The following is an 18294-nucleotide window of genomic DNA, read 5'->3' on the forward strand; positions in this document are numbered from 1 at the left end:
TTCTATTCACTGCATGATGATTTATTACAGTGTATATATAAAAAGGAAGCCTGTATTCTTTGATCTCTCTTCATTCTTTTTTTCTTTTTTTTTTAATTGGCTGAGCAATCACTCAGATGCAGCATGGGCAGATGCAAATAAGTGGAGTCTATTGTTCATAAAGTGTAACCCAACATGACATCTATCAGACAAAAAGTTTCCATTGTACCAAATCTTCAAGACTGAATTTAATAAGAACTGTTACGAGTTTTTAAGCATTGACTATTTTGCAAGTTCATCCAGACTGAGTATGAAGTATTATTTATTGTGTCATCCCTAATTCAGTAATTAAACATGTGCGTAGCTTGAGCACAAAATAGGCAATTTGGTTGCTTAAGTATAGTAATGTAAAGCCATAGTCAGGGAGATGAACCTTACAAGGGAGACAGACTTTAATGTAGACAGTAATTGCTTCCCAAAAAGAGGTATGTCTGCGCTATAAACACATGATCTGCATGCAGATATCTAATTAAAAGACGTGAAAGAGTGCGGGGTTTCTGGATTTTGTTACTTACCTGTAAACCAGTGTAGTCTAGACTAAAATTCACAGAATAAGTGATGCTGTAATGCCTTTTCCTTCAAGGATGTGTCAGTAATTTATGAATCCTAAACCCTTCATCACTGAAAGAGGACAAGATAAACACCAACAATGTAGGGCCTGTGTTCAACAGGGTGTACAAGCATGTATTTTCACCTATCAGAGTCCAATGAGAGCTCCCAGTCAGGGGTCACAGCGCAGCTTTGACATATGTGATAACTCCCATGAGGGCCACCAGCCTCCTCATGTGAGGGTCTGATGAGGCATGCCAGTGCCATGGGGACCCCCACATGCTGTCACTGCTCACCTGGGTTTGCCTTCTTTAACACAGGCCAGACCACACTGCCTGGTTATGAAAGTTAATATCCTGGGAGGATCTGTGTGGATAAATCTGGTAACTGCTGCAGTAATCCATAAACTTGTTTTGGCTTTACCATTCCAGGTTGAAGGGAAAATGGAAGAAAATGAGTCTAATAAAAGACGTCGAAAAGGTCTTTTTGGTGTCTTCGAGGAGGTTGGTGTTCAGTGGTGTTCAGCCAGTTCTTTGATGAGCACCAGATCTGAGGAAGCAGTGGAAGTTGGGGGGCTGGGGCTTGGCCTTTTTTGTGCTTGGCAGGAAAAAAAAAGCCATCCTCTCTCCTTAAAACCTTGAATTTACCATGGTGTGTGCTAAAGAAGAGCTAAATTTATTTAAATAATTTGTCAGGGAGGAGAGCATTACCTAAATTGCACTAGTTTTCTTTGAGACCCAAGGATGCTTAAGGTGTTGGTGAGTGTTTTGTCACTAGCACCAGTTAATATCCCCTTTTTGCTGTACTCTGGGACCAAAGAAAGTACTTGTTGGTGACTTTGGCATGCCAAACAGCCTCATCTTTAAAATATTATGTAGATGTATTTCCTATTGCCCTTTGCTGATAAGGACGTTACATCTCTCTTTTTCTCTGTCCGTGAGTGTTGTAGGTAAGCTCAAGAAAACCATAGTTTGTTATTTCCTTGCAGACTTCAGGTTTTTCAAGCCAAGGGACAAATGGAAAAGAACAGAGTGATGGCAGAGAAGGAACAAACCAGAATAAAGTTAAATCAATGGCAACTCAACTGTTGGCAAAGTTTGAAGAGAATGCTCCAAATACAATTTTTCGGAGGCAGGTATGTCATAGTTCTCTGAAATTAAACTCTAGTCACTCCTTGTGAACGTGATGCTGTATGCTGTATGCAAATTAAAGGTATTCTTTTCAATAGTTAATGAACAAATCTGACTAATATAGATTGACTAATGCATATTAATATAATGTATTAATATATATTTTCATAATAAAGTGTAGTGGAATTGCAATGTCTAGAAATCTCTTGTAAGCCAGTATGTAGAATTTTTGCTTTGTGTGGAAGTCACAGCTGACTGCATATGGTATTGCAGAAGGACTTTTTTTTTTTTCCCCTACATTCTATGACTAAAGGACTTTATACATCCAGTAGAATCTTTCTTTGTGGAAAATTTAGAAAGCATAGAAGGTAATCTAACCTTTTGTAAGATGTGTCTGGCTGCATTTCCTTTTGTAAAGTAGACATAATGGAATATATTTGTATGTTCAGTGGCATTTTCATGGTTTAAAGATAATCCAGTGCTGTCAAGGTAGGGATCATAAACTCGAAATCACACTTTAGCTAGTGAGATGGTTTGAGTCAGCCAAGTTTGGATCTGTCACATGAAATATTTGAAGGAAGGATGAACAGGGTGTTGAGGTTCCACAGAAGGAGGTGGTTTTCTTAATTCTTTGTGCTTGTATCAATTCTTTTCTTTTATGTATTTAAGTCCTCCAGAAGTGTAGGCTTTATAGATGTCAAGTGACTTTCACAGTGCGTGAACTGCTGTTGTTTGCACTCCACCTGGCTACTTGTCAATGCCCTGAGCTTTCTGCATGTGATATGTGAGCAGAGGTTTGCTTGGCCTTGCTGAAGGAATGCTTGATGCTTTTCTTGTACCTTTTGATCATAACCTTTCTAAAAGGATACTGAACACGCTGAATTTTAAGTATATCTTTGATGGTAGAAGGGGTTAATAAAATTGGTCAGTGACAAAAGTCTACAAAGCATGTTGTTAAGCTCCATAGTAACGTGTCTTTAAAACCAGCTTTTATTTCTTTCTGCCTCAAAAGACCTTTGAATCCTATTTACTGTCTTCCTTTTTTTTTTTTTTTTTCCCTCTGCTCTGTCTTTGTTATTTTAAAAATGCTTTACAAGGAGCTCATAGATAGACAAGGCCTGCTCTCTTCTGACCCTCCTGTTAATCCTCGCTTTGCTAAGCCTAAGGATGCAAGCCTTCTTCCTCCTCAACCAAAAAGGCAGGTAGGAACTCATATTGGTAACACTGGACAATCACACTTTTTCTCTCATTGCTGGGAATTCAATCTTATTGTGTAACTATAGAATATATAAAACAACATGTGGATGTAATCTGCAAAGTTAACATATATTTAGCTTAGAATTGTGAAAACCACATTAAAGTTTAAGGCTATTTTATACATGCTTGACCAGATGAGAAAACTATTTGAAAGAATTAATAACTGGGGGGGGGAATAAAACCAAACCAAAACAAACCCAAAACAAACCTAAAAACATAGGTGTTGATTTCTGCATTATCACATCTAGACTCCAAACTGTATAAACATAATTACACAGCTACATTTAACATGTAAGAAAGCTACAGCAGTATCTGAAAATTTGTCTGTGCATGTACTTGATGTTTTGGGCTATTGTAAAGATAATGCAAAAGGAGTTTTCCATCCTAAGAAACCTGGCAAAAATATCTGAGGTAAAAGCTTGAGCACTGAAAAGCTGATATTGATGCCCAGAGGTTTTATTTCTTTAAGCAGAACTTGTGATAAGAATTTCTGCTGAAAACTCTTTTGCAGCACCATATACATGGGGCAAATTTTTTTAATACATTGTCTAAATTTTTCTCTTAATACTTCCAGTGAAAGCAGTCTTGTATCAAATAGTATTGGCATTCACTTTACAATAGATTTTTAAATTGAAGTAAATACCGTGTAGGGGCATTGCAAGAGTAGTCTTCAGTGAAATGGGATCTGCATTGCATATGGAAATCTGTGAATCAGGTTGATGAAAAATGCAGGTCCATAAACCAGTTGAGAATTGCTGTTTCAAAGGCAGATCTGCTATTCTGAAACATCAGAAACACACTGCAAGTTGATTGGCATTAGGTTTTTAAATTTTAATTCTGAGACATTTGGAAAGTTTATGTATTCAATTGAATTGGACAGATAGGATGAAGTAGAAAACTCTCATGAAAAGACCCAACTGGAAGGTAAGACTGAGTCTGATAAAGCTGAACTGATTCAAATGTTTCATTTACTTCAAAAGCTATTCTCTATAAAGACTGAAATTCAGAGACCTATTCTGAAATCCTCAATGAACTCCTTAAAATTATTTAAATCTTAAATACATTATAGCTTAACTTGGGTTAGGCTAGATCTAGAATTACACTGAGAACTACTGTTGATACCCTTACAAGTTGATTTTTAAGTTTAGTTTCAGGCAGATGTAATACTAAAACAAGAAAACAAAATCCTTGCTAAAAACCCTGGAAGGAGGTGCAGTGTTGTGTTCTTCTGCACTGATGCTAATTGGGGTTATTCATGAAAACTGACACAAACCTAGAGAAGGATGTCAAGACCTGCATAAGTTATGCAGGACTGATTTATTTCAGTGCATGGATGCAAGCATCAGAGATGCAGTAGATAGTTTGCAAAGAGTGATGTGAAAACATTTTGTTTCTAGTTATGTGCATGACTGTGCTGTGCTTTCAGAAGCATCCTTAAAAGCTGCATATACTGCATGATAGTGCAGAAAGCAGATTTTTTTCACTTCAAGTGTTTCCCAGTTTCAGGTGGTAGCTAGGAGTGAACACGAGGTCAGGGAACCCAAACAGTCTTTAGATGGTTCTGATCATATGGCCAGGAGAGCAAAGACTGTACAAAAAACAGATACCCAACCCAGTCTGTCAAAAACCTCTGAAAATCTCGCATCTGCCTGTTCTGCTGCATTTGTACTTTCTGGAGTGCTTGAGCGTCTTCAGCACCTGGAGGAAAAAATGAAACAGGTGACAAGCAATTTCTTTTCCTTTCTGTTTCTTAACTGCATATGTTAATCTGTATACTGTATTGTCCCTAGATGTGCTGGCTTTTTCTCTGTTGACTATAGGCTATATTAAGACAATAAAAAGTCTTTCTACAAACTTGATATATTCTCATGATGTATGTGACATTGACAGAACTTTCTCTCTCTCTCTCGATCTCTCTCACTCTTTTCTTGGCATTCCTTCCCTGGCCCTTATTGCAGAAAAGAGCTCAGACCATAGCAAATAGGGAATTCCATAAAAAGAACATTAAAGAGAAAGCAGCACATCTTGCCTCAATGTTTGGATACATGGAGCTTCCAAAGGTGAATATTAGGTTTTATCCCTGAAAAAGTGCTGAGTTAGAAGACATACGAGAAATCATGGTGGGGGGAAATTTCAGTAGTTTTGTTTCTAACTTTCCTTTCACCTTGGGTGGATCTGAAAAGCAATGTGGATTCCACTGTAACTGGCAAAAGGCTATGCATTATTTGTAATTTGAGGCAAAACAATCTAAATCATAGAGCTAATCAGAGTACTTTAGCATGAGAGAAATGTTAGAATAAACCATGTCTTTTGCTTACGTATACACTGGTAGCTCACAGTTTCTAATGCATTTGTAGCTTTTGGTGGAATCTGGCATTTCTTATGCTTTGTTATGCTTTCTCCCAGCACTATCTTACCTTACTGTACACTGTAAAGAAAACTGAGTACAATAGTATGATTTGCCATGAAGGTTTTACCTTGATAATTTCTGTGGCTCCTCCCTGTGCAGAAATAGAGGAAAAAGAACAGAATTATAGTTACTATCCTATTTTTTTTCATGCATGACTTTGAAATCTCTTAACCTCTGCTAATGTCACTGTCTCTTGGATAACTTTATTTCTGCTTTTCACAGAATAAACTATCTACTAAAGGCTTATCCTGTTCTCAGCCCCCAACTCCTTCTTGCCCTCCACCTTATGACTCAGCTGCTGCCTCTTCATCATCTGTCAGTTCAGCTTCCCCTGCTGTTCCTTCTAGACAGGTACTATATTAACAGCTTTTTCCTGTTAAATCCAAACATGTTGCTAAAGCTGCTTAAGAAACTGCTTGGATGGAAGGTGCTGCCAGCAGATCTATTGTATAGGTTGTATTTCACACTGCAATAAAATTTTCTTTTATTCACTGTTGTTAATTCTGCGTGTTTGTAGGAGAAAAGTCATTGTTAAAAATTGTTCAGGTATTAAGCTGAAGAACAAAGCAAATAGCTAATAAAATTTTTATTTCAGTTCTGAAAATTTCACATTGCTGCTTATCTTAAATGTTCTGTTGTTGGGCAGTACTGCAGACATGTCTAGCAGAGAAAGAGCTTCAGTTTTTATAGCTAACTGGATGTTACGGGATCAGTTAGATGTTCTCGGATGGCATTTGTGTTTGGTTGTTTTTTGTTTTCATAAGAATATCTGTCTGGACTGTAGGGGGGAACCTGCACAATAGTGTTGGCTTTAAGTAGATATTGTACGAGCACCTGTAGATACAGACCAATTTAATTGTTTTGCTTGTTTATTTATTTGTACTTGAAACTTGCTCCTGCACATTATTTGCTAGAATAGGTTTTTGTAACAGCAAACTTTTACAGAGAGGAAACATGCATACTCTGAATGAAAGCAGTTATGTAACACTTGAATCAGATATTCGGCTCTTACTGCTTGTGCTGATGTTAGAAGGGGCTGTGCTTTTATCTGTGGAAGTTAAGATGATATTGGCTTCTAAATCCCTTTGTTTTAGAAGGATTTTAATTGAAGCAAGTTTCTTTTTCAGCTTTTCAGGGCAGGTACAGATCTGGGTTCCCAGTATTGAGTAGGGTGGGTGAGGAAATTAAGGTGGACACTTCATTTTTTCTAGGAGTATTGACAGCAACTGCTGTGACTCAGTGCACGTGCTGCTGGAGCTGGTGGCTTTGCTGCCTGACACATGAAAGAAATGCTATTCAGCAAAATTGGATACTGTCTGCATTTACTGGGAGGAGAAGCAAAGCATTCTGCTTTTGTTGTATTCAAATAACAGTGGTTTTATGAATTACTTATGAGTGTTGCCCAACTTCAGGCAAGCCATGGGTGAAGGTACTTCTACATCTGGTGGGCAGGATCATTTAGTGGAATGGTTTAGGTATTTTAAGGTTATTTTGCACCATATTGTTAGTGCTGGTTGGAAATTGGGCTCACAGCCCCAGCAGTAACCAAGAAGCTAGGTACTGAGCTGACTTGCAGTTTGCAAAGCCATGTCCCTCAGTTGAGATAGATCTGTGTTGAAAAGACTCCCTCTCATTCTCCAGGAGAATATAGGCTACAGAGTCCTTCAAGGACACTGCAAGCCCAGCAGGTGCCTTACTGCAGTAATCCCCTAATTTTCTTCAGCTTCAAAGTAAATCCTTTGCCTGGATTTACCTCTTACTTTCTATGACCTACGAGGTATAGCATGTGATGGGTTTTAAGCTAAGTAATGGTTTCCAAAATGTAGGGGCCTGTTGTTCATTTTATTTGGAGAACCATTGTGACACTGCAATGAGAATAAAGAAAAAAACCCAAACTATATGAGCAACCCTTTAACATATGAGAACTAAGTTCTTAATCATACAGAAACAGAACCATAATTTTACTGGGTTTTAAAGTTTTTTTTCATAGAGAGCGTTTGGCCTGAGCAGTCATTTTTGGATGTTTTAGTCCAACTGTGTTTTATTTGAACTACACTCACAGCCTTTTATTAGCTTGCCATTGTATTTGAATGATGTAGCAATATTTTGTTAGGACTTGATTTCAGTCAAGCTGAGTTTACGTCAATTGAAAAATGCTCTCCATTCTGCCATTACTCCAGAGGTGATGGCAGAATGCAACACAGCTGCTGAGCCAAGAAAATCTTGTCCTGTCACCAGTACAGAAAACATACATTCATCTCATTTGGTAAATACTTGGCTGGTTAGGTAGGACTACATGTATTATTTGGCAGATCTGCATGTATGAACATCTTGATGCCTAGTATACTGCTCCATAGGGTTGCATAGGCTGTCTTCTTGTACACTGTATGCATTACATATGTCTAAATATGGTGCATTTGGCACAGCATATTTGGATATTTTTAAATAGCAGGTTTGATAGTGAACAGGCAAGCTTTAACTTTCCTCCCCTTTGAGACAGATGCTACAGGGGTAACTTAGAGGGAGCAGAGAGGTTAGACAATGTCAGTCAGCCACGGTGTCTGCACAGAGCTGTTGCGGAGAAGGGGAGGGTACCTGTGCTCCATGCTCAGTTTTGGCACAGCAATTGGTGAAGGACAGTCACTATGGAAACAGAGATTCAGGTGAGGTTTGGGGATGGGGATAGGGGACTCCTGTATAGTAAGTAGCAGGGTGCTGGGAGAGGCCTGCAGTATGCAGCAGGTTGTGTTTGGAGCAGGTTATGCCAATGTGCGCTTTACACAAGTAAAATGGATCTGTCCTGAGGACAGGAGATGACCTAAATGGTTCTGTGGACCTATGTCTAGGACCCTTACTTGTATTGGTGATGCGCTGGTGAGGTGTTAATGGATGTGCAAGGCTTTTGTTCTCCATACTATTTATTCATGTGCTGTGAGGTTGGTTCAGTCCTGTGATACCCATTACTTTAGTTGTACCTCTCTTTGGCAACTTAATTTCTGTTTCTGTTTAAGTTACACAGGCCATGTTCTGGCTATCTTCTGTTATTTCTCAAGCAAAATTTTTCCAGAAGCAGGTTTCTTACTGCTGTTTTACTGTGAGAATATCAGTTTTTCAGAGAATACCTGCTGAGCCTTGATTTCATAACAAGCAATCTATCTGTGCCCTTTCATGGTTAACTTTTTGTCCCTGGGTTTTGTCTTAAGATTGCACACTTTTTGTAACATGAAAATTCTATCCTACTGTAAAACACTGGCTAAATGTGCAGCACTATAAAATAAAATTGGATCATATTTCAGGTGCACAGTGCCCATTTTCAAGTGCTATGCATGATAATTTAACAGTATGTTTGGACTTCTCTGCTGTGAGTATGCACTGGTAATAAATTGCCTGTGTTTGTGTTATCTTGTGGTTGGGGTCATAGGACTCAGAATTTGTATTTCTGGTCCCTGTTCTGAGAGATACCACGAGGTAAGTCTAGACTTCAGTGAGAAAACGGGCTTCAGGATTGGTAAGCCAGCAGAACAAGCTTCTTCATGTTGCTCTCAGTGTTTCTGCATTTTCCCAGCAGAAGAAAAGATAATGGAAGTCTGAGTTTTGTAAGATTTCATGAGAGATGACCTATAAATATCAGTACCCTCCCATTCTTTAAGTAGTTAGAACTGTCACTTTAATTTCAAGTGAGTACTGAGATTGTTATGAGACACAATGATCCTTTGCAACTGTTGAATTTTCACTGGAGCGGTATTAGTTATGTTGCCATATTTATTGAAAATGGTGGCTAAGAAATCATACTGCCTTATTACAGAAACCTGTTGTTAAGCTTCAGTCCTGAAAGGAGCATTTAAAAGGAAGGCTGTGGAAGCATATTGTTTCTTCTAAAGGCATACGGTCGTTAGAACTTATTAAGAATTTGCTTCTACATGAAAGTATATGCAAGTTGCCAGTAATAATCAAAGCTACCTTCTAGCTTTAATCAGCTGTCAAAATTCGCATAGGTAGAATTATGAAGGAACAAATATTACAGGCTGGGCTTTGGTTATTCCTGTTGTCTGTTCAAAGTTGGATTTGACCTCAAGAAAACTGTGTTCATCTGAGCTTTGCGTGCGTGAATCCACACCATATGTCATAAGAACTATGATGTTGCAATCAGTAGGCTTTGCTGCCTGTGGTGTTTGGGCCAACTGCTTCCCTTCAGTGAGGTGACTAATCACAAACAGGGCTTGTGTGTTTTCTACACACAGTAACTTATTACTCACATGTTGTTTACCTCAGAGGTAAAACATGTAGCAGGTGGTACCAAAAGTAAATAAATACCTCTCAAAGCTAAATAAGACCAGGAAAATCATTAAGGATGTGAAACAACAAAGGGGAAGCATTGTATGCTTTGGAGGCAGAGAGTGTATTTCCTTTGTTTCATGAAAATACTACCAGGCATAGTTGTTCGTTGGCTGTGGTATTGCAAACAATAACACAGGGAAACACAGAAGGCAGCTTTCGCTTCCCAGTAATAACCACTCTGATCAACCTGCTGAAAAGCTTTGGTAACATGGCATTGACAGGTCAACAGTCTTTGCAAATCACACACACGTGGTGGATTTTTAAGTGTCTTCTTGTGGATTTTTCTTTGAAATTTACTGCTCTAAGATTCCTTTCCAACACAGGGTTTAAAGCTAATGGTATAAACCTGCTTGAATTGTGAGCAGTAACCTGCTATTTATTGATAGTGGCCCCAGCACTACAAAATTGCAGGGTTGTGTGGCGCTTCACGTACATCAGTAGCCTCAAGGGTAGTAAGTGCATGAGCAAAATATAAAACCTATTATGTGTGTAGTGAGTTTCTAGGGTACATGAGTAGCATCACGCTGGCAGAAATCTGTGTGCCGTCAACCAAAGCTAAGCCATGTAAGAGCTGACAGGTTCTCTGCAGGAATGTGTGTAGATTTTGGGGTCAGACCCTCTCTCCTGCAACTAGAATTTATTACACTTACATGATTACATGGGTGAGGATGTTACTGAAATCCTTGTCCATTACCAGGTGAGTTTTAGAGAAGACAAGGTTACTCAGTGGTTGTGCTGTTGTCATATTAGGGCAGAACTCACTAGCCTTGTGGGCTAGTCCCCGTCCCTCCGTTCTCTGTAGGCTTATGCAAGTGCTCATGAGGTGGCCTGGTGGCTTCTTATCTTTCCTTGATGTTTCTATTTTGTAATTGAATTGCTTTTGAATAGAACACAATAGAATATTTTGGTTGTAAGGGATGTACCATGATCATCTAATCCAACTGCCTGACCAATTCAGGGCTGACCAAAAGCTAAACCACGATACTAAGGACATTGTCCAAATGCCTCTTAAACACTGACAGGCCTGGGGCATCAACCAGCTCTCTGGGAAGCCTGTTCCAGTGTTTAACCACTGTTTTGGTGAAGAAGTGCTTCCTGATGTCCAGTCTGAACCACCCCTGGTGCAGCTTTGAACCATTTGCAAGCATCCTATCACTGGATACAGGAAGAAGAGATCAGCACCTCCTCTCCAGTTCCCCTCCTCAGGAAGCTGTAGAAAGCAATGAGGTCACCCCTTAGCCTCCTTCTCTCCAAACTAGACAAGCCCACAGTCCTTAGCTGCCCCTCACAAGACTTGCCTTCCAGTGCTCCCACCAGATTTGTTGCCCTCCTCCAGACACATTTAAGGAACTTCACATCCATTTACAGTTGTGGGGCCCAGAGTTGCACACAGTACTCAATGTGAGGCTACACCAATGCTGAATACAGTGGGATAGTCCCCACTTTTGAACTGGTTACTGGTGCTGTTTTTGATGCACTCCATTATGGGGTCTACCCTCTTGGCTGCCAGGGCACACTGCCGGCTCATACTGAGCCTCCTGCCAACCAGCAATCCCTGATCCCATTCTTCAGGGCTGCTCTCCAGCCACCCCTCTCCTGGTTTATACTTGTGCCTGGCATTACTCTATCCTGAGTGCAGAACTTGGTAAATTTTACCCCCTTAATCATTGCCCAATGCTCCAATCTGTCTAGGCCCCTCTGCACATCACCTGGAAGGTGTGGTGCCAAGGTTGTAGCAATAGATCTCCTCTTGTCTACTGACATACCTGATTCAGTAAGAACCACTAGAGACCTTTCCCCAGTAATGTGGCCTTATTAGACAGTTTGTATAAAGTGAGATCTAATCAGTCCTCAAGTCCACTTGTCTCCTGCCCTTCCCACTGGTGAGTAGCAACAATGTTTGTGTTGGTGGTGGTTGTAGGAGACAAGAGTAGTCAGCAATCTTTTGGTTACTAGATTAAATTGAAATCCCACTTGCTTTTACATGGAATGTGAGTTCACTTTCATTACAATAACATTTCCTTTTAACAACATTTTTAAGTATGTACAAACGTGCAATTTTCTTGTTTTGACTGCTTTAATGTTGAGGTAGATTGCTCCAATGGGTGGAGAACAGAAATCAACCAACCTGATGAATTTCAAGGTGTAGTTCAGGCTTAAGGATGCTTTTCCTGAAATTCAACTACTTGCACTCTAGGCACAGCCTTATTGTTCAAGTGGTTGCTCCAGCATTTAACTAGTTCAAGGTAAACTTTTTGCTTCAGCTAACTTCAGAAGCTTTCTTTTACCTAGGAGCTCATAGGTAATAAGTTGTATGTGGCCTAAAAGTCACTCAGCATATTCTGAGGGGCAGAATCTGGGGAGGAAAACTTTGTCTTCTATAATCTTAAACAATACAAAGGAGCATAGTTTTCCTGTAGTAGCAAGTAGCACTTCTGCTGGCTAGTAATCTAGCATACCACTTGGGACAGCACTATGGTATGTAATTAACAGTTTACTTTGCTGTTGCTACCCTGCAAGTTCTGCAGATATTGGACAACATTTTAAAGTCTTTTTATAATAAGCAAAACCAAACAGGACAGAAATGTATTCCTTGTATGGCCTTTGTTGTCTTAACATGCGTATTTTGTACCTACCTGGATATTAAGTGAATTATAGGATAACTCTCAAAAGATAAGGGAAGCTGTAAGGAGCTGAACATACTCCTCTGGATTGTATTTTTTTATCAGCAAGAATATTTTTATCTGTCATAATTTTTGAAAATGCACCCACAACGCACCATAGTTGTTTTAAACTTGATAGAAAATGCTTCAAAATTATTTTAAAGTAGCATAAATACCATTGCCTTTATATTTTTCTCTTCATGGTAGCTTTCTGATATTTTAAAACCTTTCCATCAGCAAGACGTGGTGTAATGGCAGTAAAAAATTATATTGCTGACAAGTGTGAGACTTTAAAATTTGGACTCTTTGGGAGGCAAATGAAGCACAATATATGAGACAGTGGATCCTCTAGGAAATAAAAAGAATGTTCTGACTTCAGAAGCAGAATACCAGATCCCTGGCCTTACCAGGATTGTTCTTGCTGCCTTTGCTACCAGAGAGGTTGTGGGATCTTATGTTGACTATAAAACTAAAATCAAAGTCACTACAGCAAATTTGGTTTAGGGTGGAAAATATTTCTATAGCTCTATGAAGCCTTCAGAGTTTGTTTTTTTTCCAGGAGCAGGGAACTAGAATACCTACCTGCCTGCCTGTCACACACACACATCTCCCTTTCTACTGTTCCACTCCCCAGGCATGTGTTCTGGCAAGGAAGCCTGGACCATGCAGTCAGTGATCTGGTGGTGGTACATTTGGAGCCACAGCCTAAAGAAGTGCAGTCTCCTTGCAGGCCTGTCTATTTGATAAATTTGGTTAGAAAGAGCCTGACATTTGTGGCTGCTATAGTGTGATGAAGCAAATTAAAGGAGATGGCTTCCTTTCATGAACATGGTTTCTCCATTTTTCCCTAGCATTGAGTCAATGGGGAAGAGGGAGAATGGTTGCTTTGTGTTTGTATGTGAGATTTCTACTACATTTTCATAGGATGTTTCCTGAAATGCCATGGTCTGTAGTCTGGTAATGTAAAGTTTAGTCCCCACTCCTGTTAAATACAACAACAAAGTTCCAAGAAGTCAAAGTGAACAGGGTTTGTTTTTTTCAATCTATCAGAACCGTCCAACGCTGATAGCCATGCAGTAGCTCCCAGCTCAGCCTTTCATAGGCATGGCAGGAGGACTGTGCTGTGGGAATGTTTGTTCCCAGCAGTTGTTTCCCCATCGTTTCACAGAGAAGTGTGGGAGCTGCATGGAAGCCTTCTGTGGCCACCAGCTGGACCATGCTGATAACAAATGAACATGCTTGTGCTCTGCTAGACTTTGGCTCTGCTCTTTCTCTTAGCCTCTCCTTATCGTTGTTTGCATATTTTCAAATCATTCTTGTCCTTTTCTCATAAAATTCTTTTTCAAGAAGAACTAAAGCTCTTCCTTCTATTCTTCATCTTCTCTTTTCTGGTTAGATGACTGTAGGAAAGGTATCATGTGCAATTGGAGCTGTGGCTGAAGTTCTTGTCAATCTGTATGTGAATGATCACAGACCCAAGCCACAGCTTAACCCCCTTGAACTGGTAAGACCAACCGCAAAAAGAAGCAATAACTGTATTTTAAAGAGTGGTGTTTCCAGAACTAACATCCTAACTTAAGACTGGCTGTGGAGCACTTCAAGCATTATGAAAGGTCTTACTCTAACATTTATTAAGGAATCAAGTGCATACTGGCAAAATATGCCCATGTGTGGATGTGCTGGAAATGTTGTTCACAGTGTCTTCTATTTATATTTTTATTATTTGCATGAATTAAAACTTCAGGAGGCTTTTATTAAACGTAATTACTGGTACAGTTAGTAAGAGAAGGCAATTATTAATCAGGGTAGCTTCTAAAGAAAGTTTTGTTATAGTATATGTTTATGCAGTTATTTTTAACACACAAATGCTGAATCACTGTGCCTCATTTTGGAGAGCTGTTTTTAAACTCTGACACTGTTCTGTGTTGAATTCAGAAGCAGTCTCTGGACAGAGCTACAGGTTCTTGCCCCATTCCTCATTCTCCATCTTCTGCCTCTACTGCTCAGAGCTGTCAGGTATTGGGAAGTGAAGTAAGATGTTGTGTTGTGGTGATGACACTTACCTATTAGCCAGCACAAAGTCAGTTGCTTGTACTTCACTGTAACTATCTGTTCTATTAACACTATATTTTCAAAAACATATATATATGGGTAATCATTTGCATGGTTGTTCTTTTGGGATATTTCATGCTCTGAAATGATCCATCACAGCAAAATGGATTATTGATGGCAGATTTGGAATAAGGTCCTTAACTTTTAAGCACAAGACAATGTGACAATAAAAACTGTGACTTGAACTTAACATTATGAAGTTGTTCCACGGCTGCCTTTTGCCAGCAAACTAAAGATGAGTTGTGTGGACTATGTGCTGATGTCTGAATGTGCCTGGACTCTGCCAAGCCTGTGCCTGCTCTGTCTCATGCATTGAACTTCTCCTGTGGCAGTGCGGATGGTGGAAAGGAAGGGAAATGGTGATGGCTGTGGTAGAGACAGGTTGCTCATCTGTACTGACTTACAACTAATGCAAAGTAACATCTTCATACCTACCTCTAATAAGAAAAGGGAAGTCCAGTGGCATCTAATTAATTTCTAATTTATTTTTCTGTACCTTTGTATTTTTTCTGTACCTTTTGCATGTATATCCAGAGAGGGGAAGATGCATGGCAATTAAAGAATGATGATTGACAGCCCAAATTCAACAAGAACTTTCACAATAGATTCCAGTTGTAAATATGGATCATATTTTAAAGTCCAATGCGTTAAAAATATTCTGCATGTCTGTGGAAGGAGTGAAATTGATTTATTTTTATTTTTTTTTAAACAAACCAAGCCCCAGCTTGGGCTGTAGTCTTGGGAGGAACATGTCTGAGAGGGGAAGCATGTCTGCAGTGATGAAAATAGTTCAGACACCAGCATTAAAGACTGTCAGGTTTTCTTCCTGGACATTAAAATGCAAGCCTACATTTTCCTCCAGAGTGTGTAGGAGTGAGTGTGTATTGAAAGTTTCAGGATGTCTGTTTTCCTAGCTCTGCATGCCTATTATTTGAGGCTGGCAAGGTCTGCCTTTGCCTTCTTCTGAGAAGCACTGATGCCCTCAGACTGTGAGATGCAAGTGCCTGAGCCAGCGCAGTGCAGGGTGATGGAAGAGCATCTGGGGCTGATGCTGCTCTTGTACCTGAGTAAACACAAAATGTCAGTGAACTCCCAGAGGGAAGCTGGATACAAGTCCAGCGGACAGAGCACTGGAACAGGTTGCCCAGGGGGGTTGTGGAGTCTCCCACATTGGAGATATTCAAGGCCCGCCTGGACAAGTTCCTGTGTGATGTACTCTAGGTTACCCTGCTCTTGCAGGGGGATTGGACCAGATGATCTCTTGAGGTCCCTTCCAACCCTTGGGATTCTGGGATTCTGTGAAAATCACCCCTTAAAGTCCTTGTGATGTCTGATTTATGAATTGCAGCATAAACCTACAGAATTGTAGCAAATGAGTAATAAAAAAGCTGACATTTTATTTTAATTGTGTGTGGAGGGTGCTGTGTAAAAATTCAAGCAGATAAAGAAGCTGCCCAGTTAAGAATTTATATCTGGGTGTAGTGCAACAGCTTTACGTGCATTTCTATTTTTATCATTTAACAGGCATCTCTGCGAAAAGAATTCCCTCAGTCTGTTGGGGGGAGTGACATTTGTTACTTCTGCAAAAAACGGGTATATGTTATGGAGCGGCTGAGTGCAGAAGGCCACTTCTTTCACAGGGAGTGCTTCAAGTGTGAAATATGTTCTACAACACTCCGCTTAGGAATTTACGCCTTTGATGTTGAAGAAGGTAATAGAGGAACTATTTAACAATATTTTAAATATTGATTGTTTAAGTATTGATGTTTTTAAGGGAACCAGGGAAAAAGACCTGGCCAAGTACTTCAGTAAAGAGGAGGTCTGCCTAGCATATGTGTGTCCATACTGATGAAGCTTCAAGTCCTTGTACTTGCGGTTCTAGTCTTTCAAAATAATCCAGTTATGACAGACCTGAGCTTTAAATGAGGAATTCCTCAGTGGAAAATAACTTGAGTGATCAAAATGTAATTTGTCCAAGCACATGGCAAAGGGAGGGGGAGGGGAAAGGTGATTTTTTTTTTTTTCTCTCCAACAGTACAGAGTTATTCTCATCTCTCATTTATAACTGGCCATTAAATAACATGATCTACAAGGGTAAGACACGATAGTGGCATATTTACATGGATCAAGGGAATATAGGTTATCTCTTTCAAGATGTTATGGCTCAGGAATTGAAAGCAGTAGTACTGGCCAAGCAGTGGTGTAATTTATTCCAGTCTGCTGTAGAACAGGGGATTCAGATCTTGGGCACTCAATCTGACCTACACCCCCATTTTTGTTTGCTTGTTTTTTGTTTAGAAGGAAATTATTAAACTGAATTGAAATTCCCTTGCCTCCTCCAAATGATTTGAGTAGATCAGAATGTTAACCTGATCTCTTTCTGCAAAGAAAAGATAAGTCTCAAGGCCAAAAGTGGCTCTTTTGAAGTCCAGAGAATCTTTTGCAAAGACTTTTTTTTGTAACTCATTATTTGAGTTTTTGCTGCTTTATGTCTTGTTTTGGTTTGTGACATTGTATTTATTGAATCTTGGGTTTCTGCTATTAATTAATCTTAAACCTGTGTGGTAGATAAATGACCTTGCCTTATTTAACAAACGTGTAAATCTGTGTACTGTAAAAGAACCCGTTCAGAGCTGTGAGCTATTCAGTCGGTGGCAAGTTTCCCATTCCTTTTGCTGCCCAACCATTGATTATCCTGATTTTATCTTTTTTTATGGGTGCAACAGTGGGGTTTCTAGTCCATATATATATAGATGAAATACCTTTTTTTTTTTCTTGTAGGTAAATTTTACTGTAAACCTCATTTTACACACTGCAAAATCAGTACTAAGCAGAGAAAGAGAAGAGCAACCTTACAGATCCAAGGAAAGGTAGGTATTGGTTATATTAGTAATGCAGGGGCTGTTGAGGCAGCTTTATTTGGAGTAGGGTGCAATACTTGCAGTTGTATGTGTGTGTGAGAGATGTTTCCTAGCTAATATCCAGAAGAAATAAAATCAATACTAAAATATAACATCCTGGTTCTGTTTGACATACTTATAGTCTGGTTCTGAGTGGAATTGAGTTTTTTCTGTACAAAATAAATGTGAACTTATGAGAAATTGGAAGTGAATATATATACATATATATATAAAGATGTGAAAACAGTAACGGAAATTGGATGTGCCATATTTTAGAACTATATATATATATAACATTTTTTTTAACGCTTTATATAAGGAAACAGCAGAAGCATGGAAGAAAGAGGAACCCAAACCCACAGAGACCACCACAGAAAGCACTTTGTCTACTGCTAGCAGTCCAGAGGACAGGTCCCCAGGTATCCTGACTTCCTTCTTTAGGGGCACCCTAAGCTGGCCCCTTCGGGTGACAAGGGATCTGCTTGACATTCCCAGACGCCTGTCTAACTGGATGCATGGTTTTCTGCACGCTACCAATCTTCATTTCAGGGACAATGCATATAACTATACCTACTTGTATGAACTCTTGAGCCTTGGTGTGCCATTCCTCTGTGCTCTTCTAGAGGTACTTACTCATATGTACCGGGAAGCAGAGCTATCACTTGAAAATGTGCTTGAATGGGTGAAAAAAATTCTGTAGGGTTTAAATTCTTCTGTGTCTTGCTCAATTTTGCCTTTCAGATTTTCAGAATTAACAGCCTCACTATTTTCTTGAGGGCTTGTTTTTGTTTCTTTGGGGGTTTTGTTGGTTTTTTTTTGTTTGTTTACTTTTTTACTTCTCATACAATTTAATGTGTGACTTGAATGGTGGATTCCTTCTGATATAAATGAGGTGT

General features: G+C 39.4%; 1 protein-coding gene across 1 annotated transcript in view; it reads left to right on the forward strand.

Moving 5' to 3' along the window:
* Nucleotides 1–18294, forward strand: part of MICAL2 (microtubule associated monooxygenase, calponin and LIM domain containing 2) — a 120448-nt gene that overhangs the window by 40917 nt on the left and 61237 nt on the right. Inside the window, exons 15-24 of the mRNA XM_061380425.1 lie at nucleotides 1020–1091; nucleotides 1577–1723; nucleotides 2816–2920; nucleotides 4476–4694; nucleotides 4934–5035; nucleotides 5608–5736; nucleotides 13783–13890; nucleotides 16023–16209; nucleotides 17280–17368; nucleotides 17718–18096. Coding sequence (XP_061236409.1) covers nucleotides 1020–1091; nucleotides 1577–1723; nucleotides 2816–2920; nucleotides 4476–4694; nucleotides 4934–5035; nucleotides 5608–5736; nucleotides 13783–13890; nucleotides 16023–16209; nucleotides 17280–17368; nucleotides 17718–18096 — 1537 coding nt within the window. The remainder of the gene's footprint in view (nucleotides 1–1019; nucleotides 1092–1576; nucleotides 1724–2815; nucleotides 2921–4475; nucleotides 4695–4933; nucleotides 5036–5607; nucleotides 5737–13782; nucleotides 13891–16022; nucleotides 16210–17279; nucleotides 17369–17717; nucleotides 18097–18294) is intronic.

The sequence above is a fragment of the Neopsephotus bourkii genome, unplaced genomic scaffold (assembly GCF_033783945.1).
Source record: "Neopsephotus bourkii isolate Nb327-2 ecotype Australia unplaced genomic scaffold, CSIRO-AGI_Nbou_v1 NB_1792, whole genome shotgun sequence".
In the NCBI taxonomy this organism is placed as follows: Eukaryota; Metazoa; Chordata; class Aves; order Psittaciformes; family Psittacidae; genus Neopsephotus; species Neopsephotus bourkii.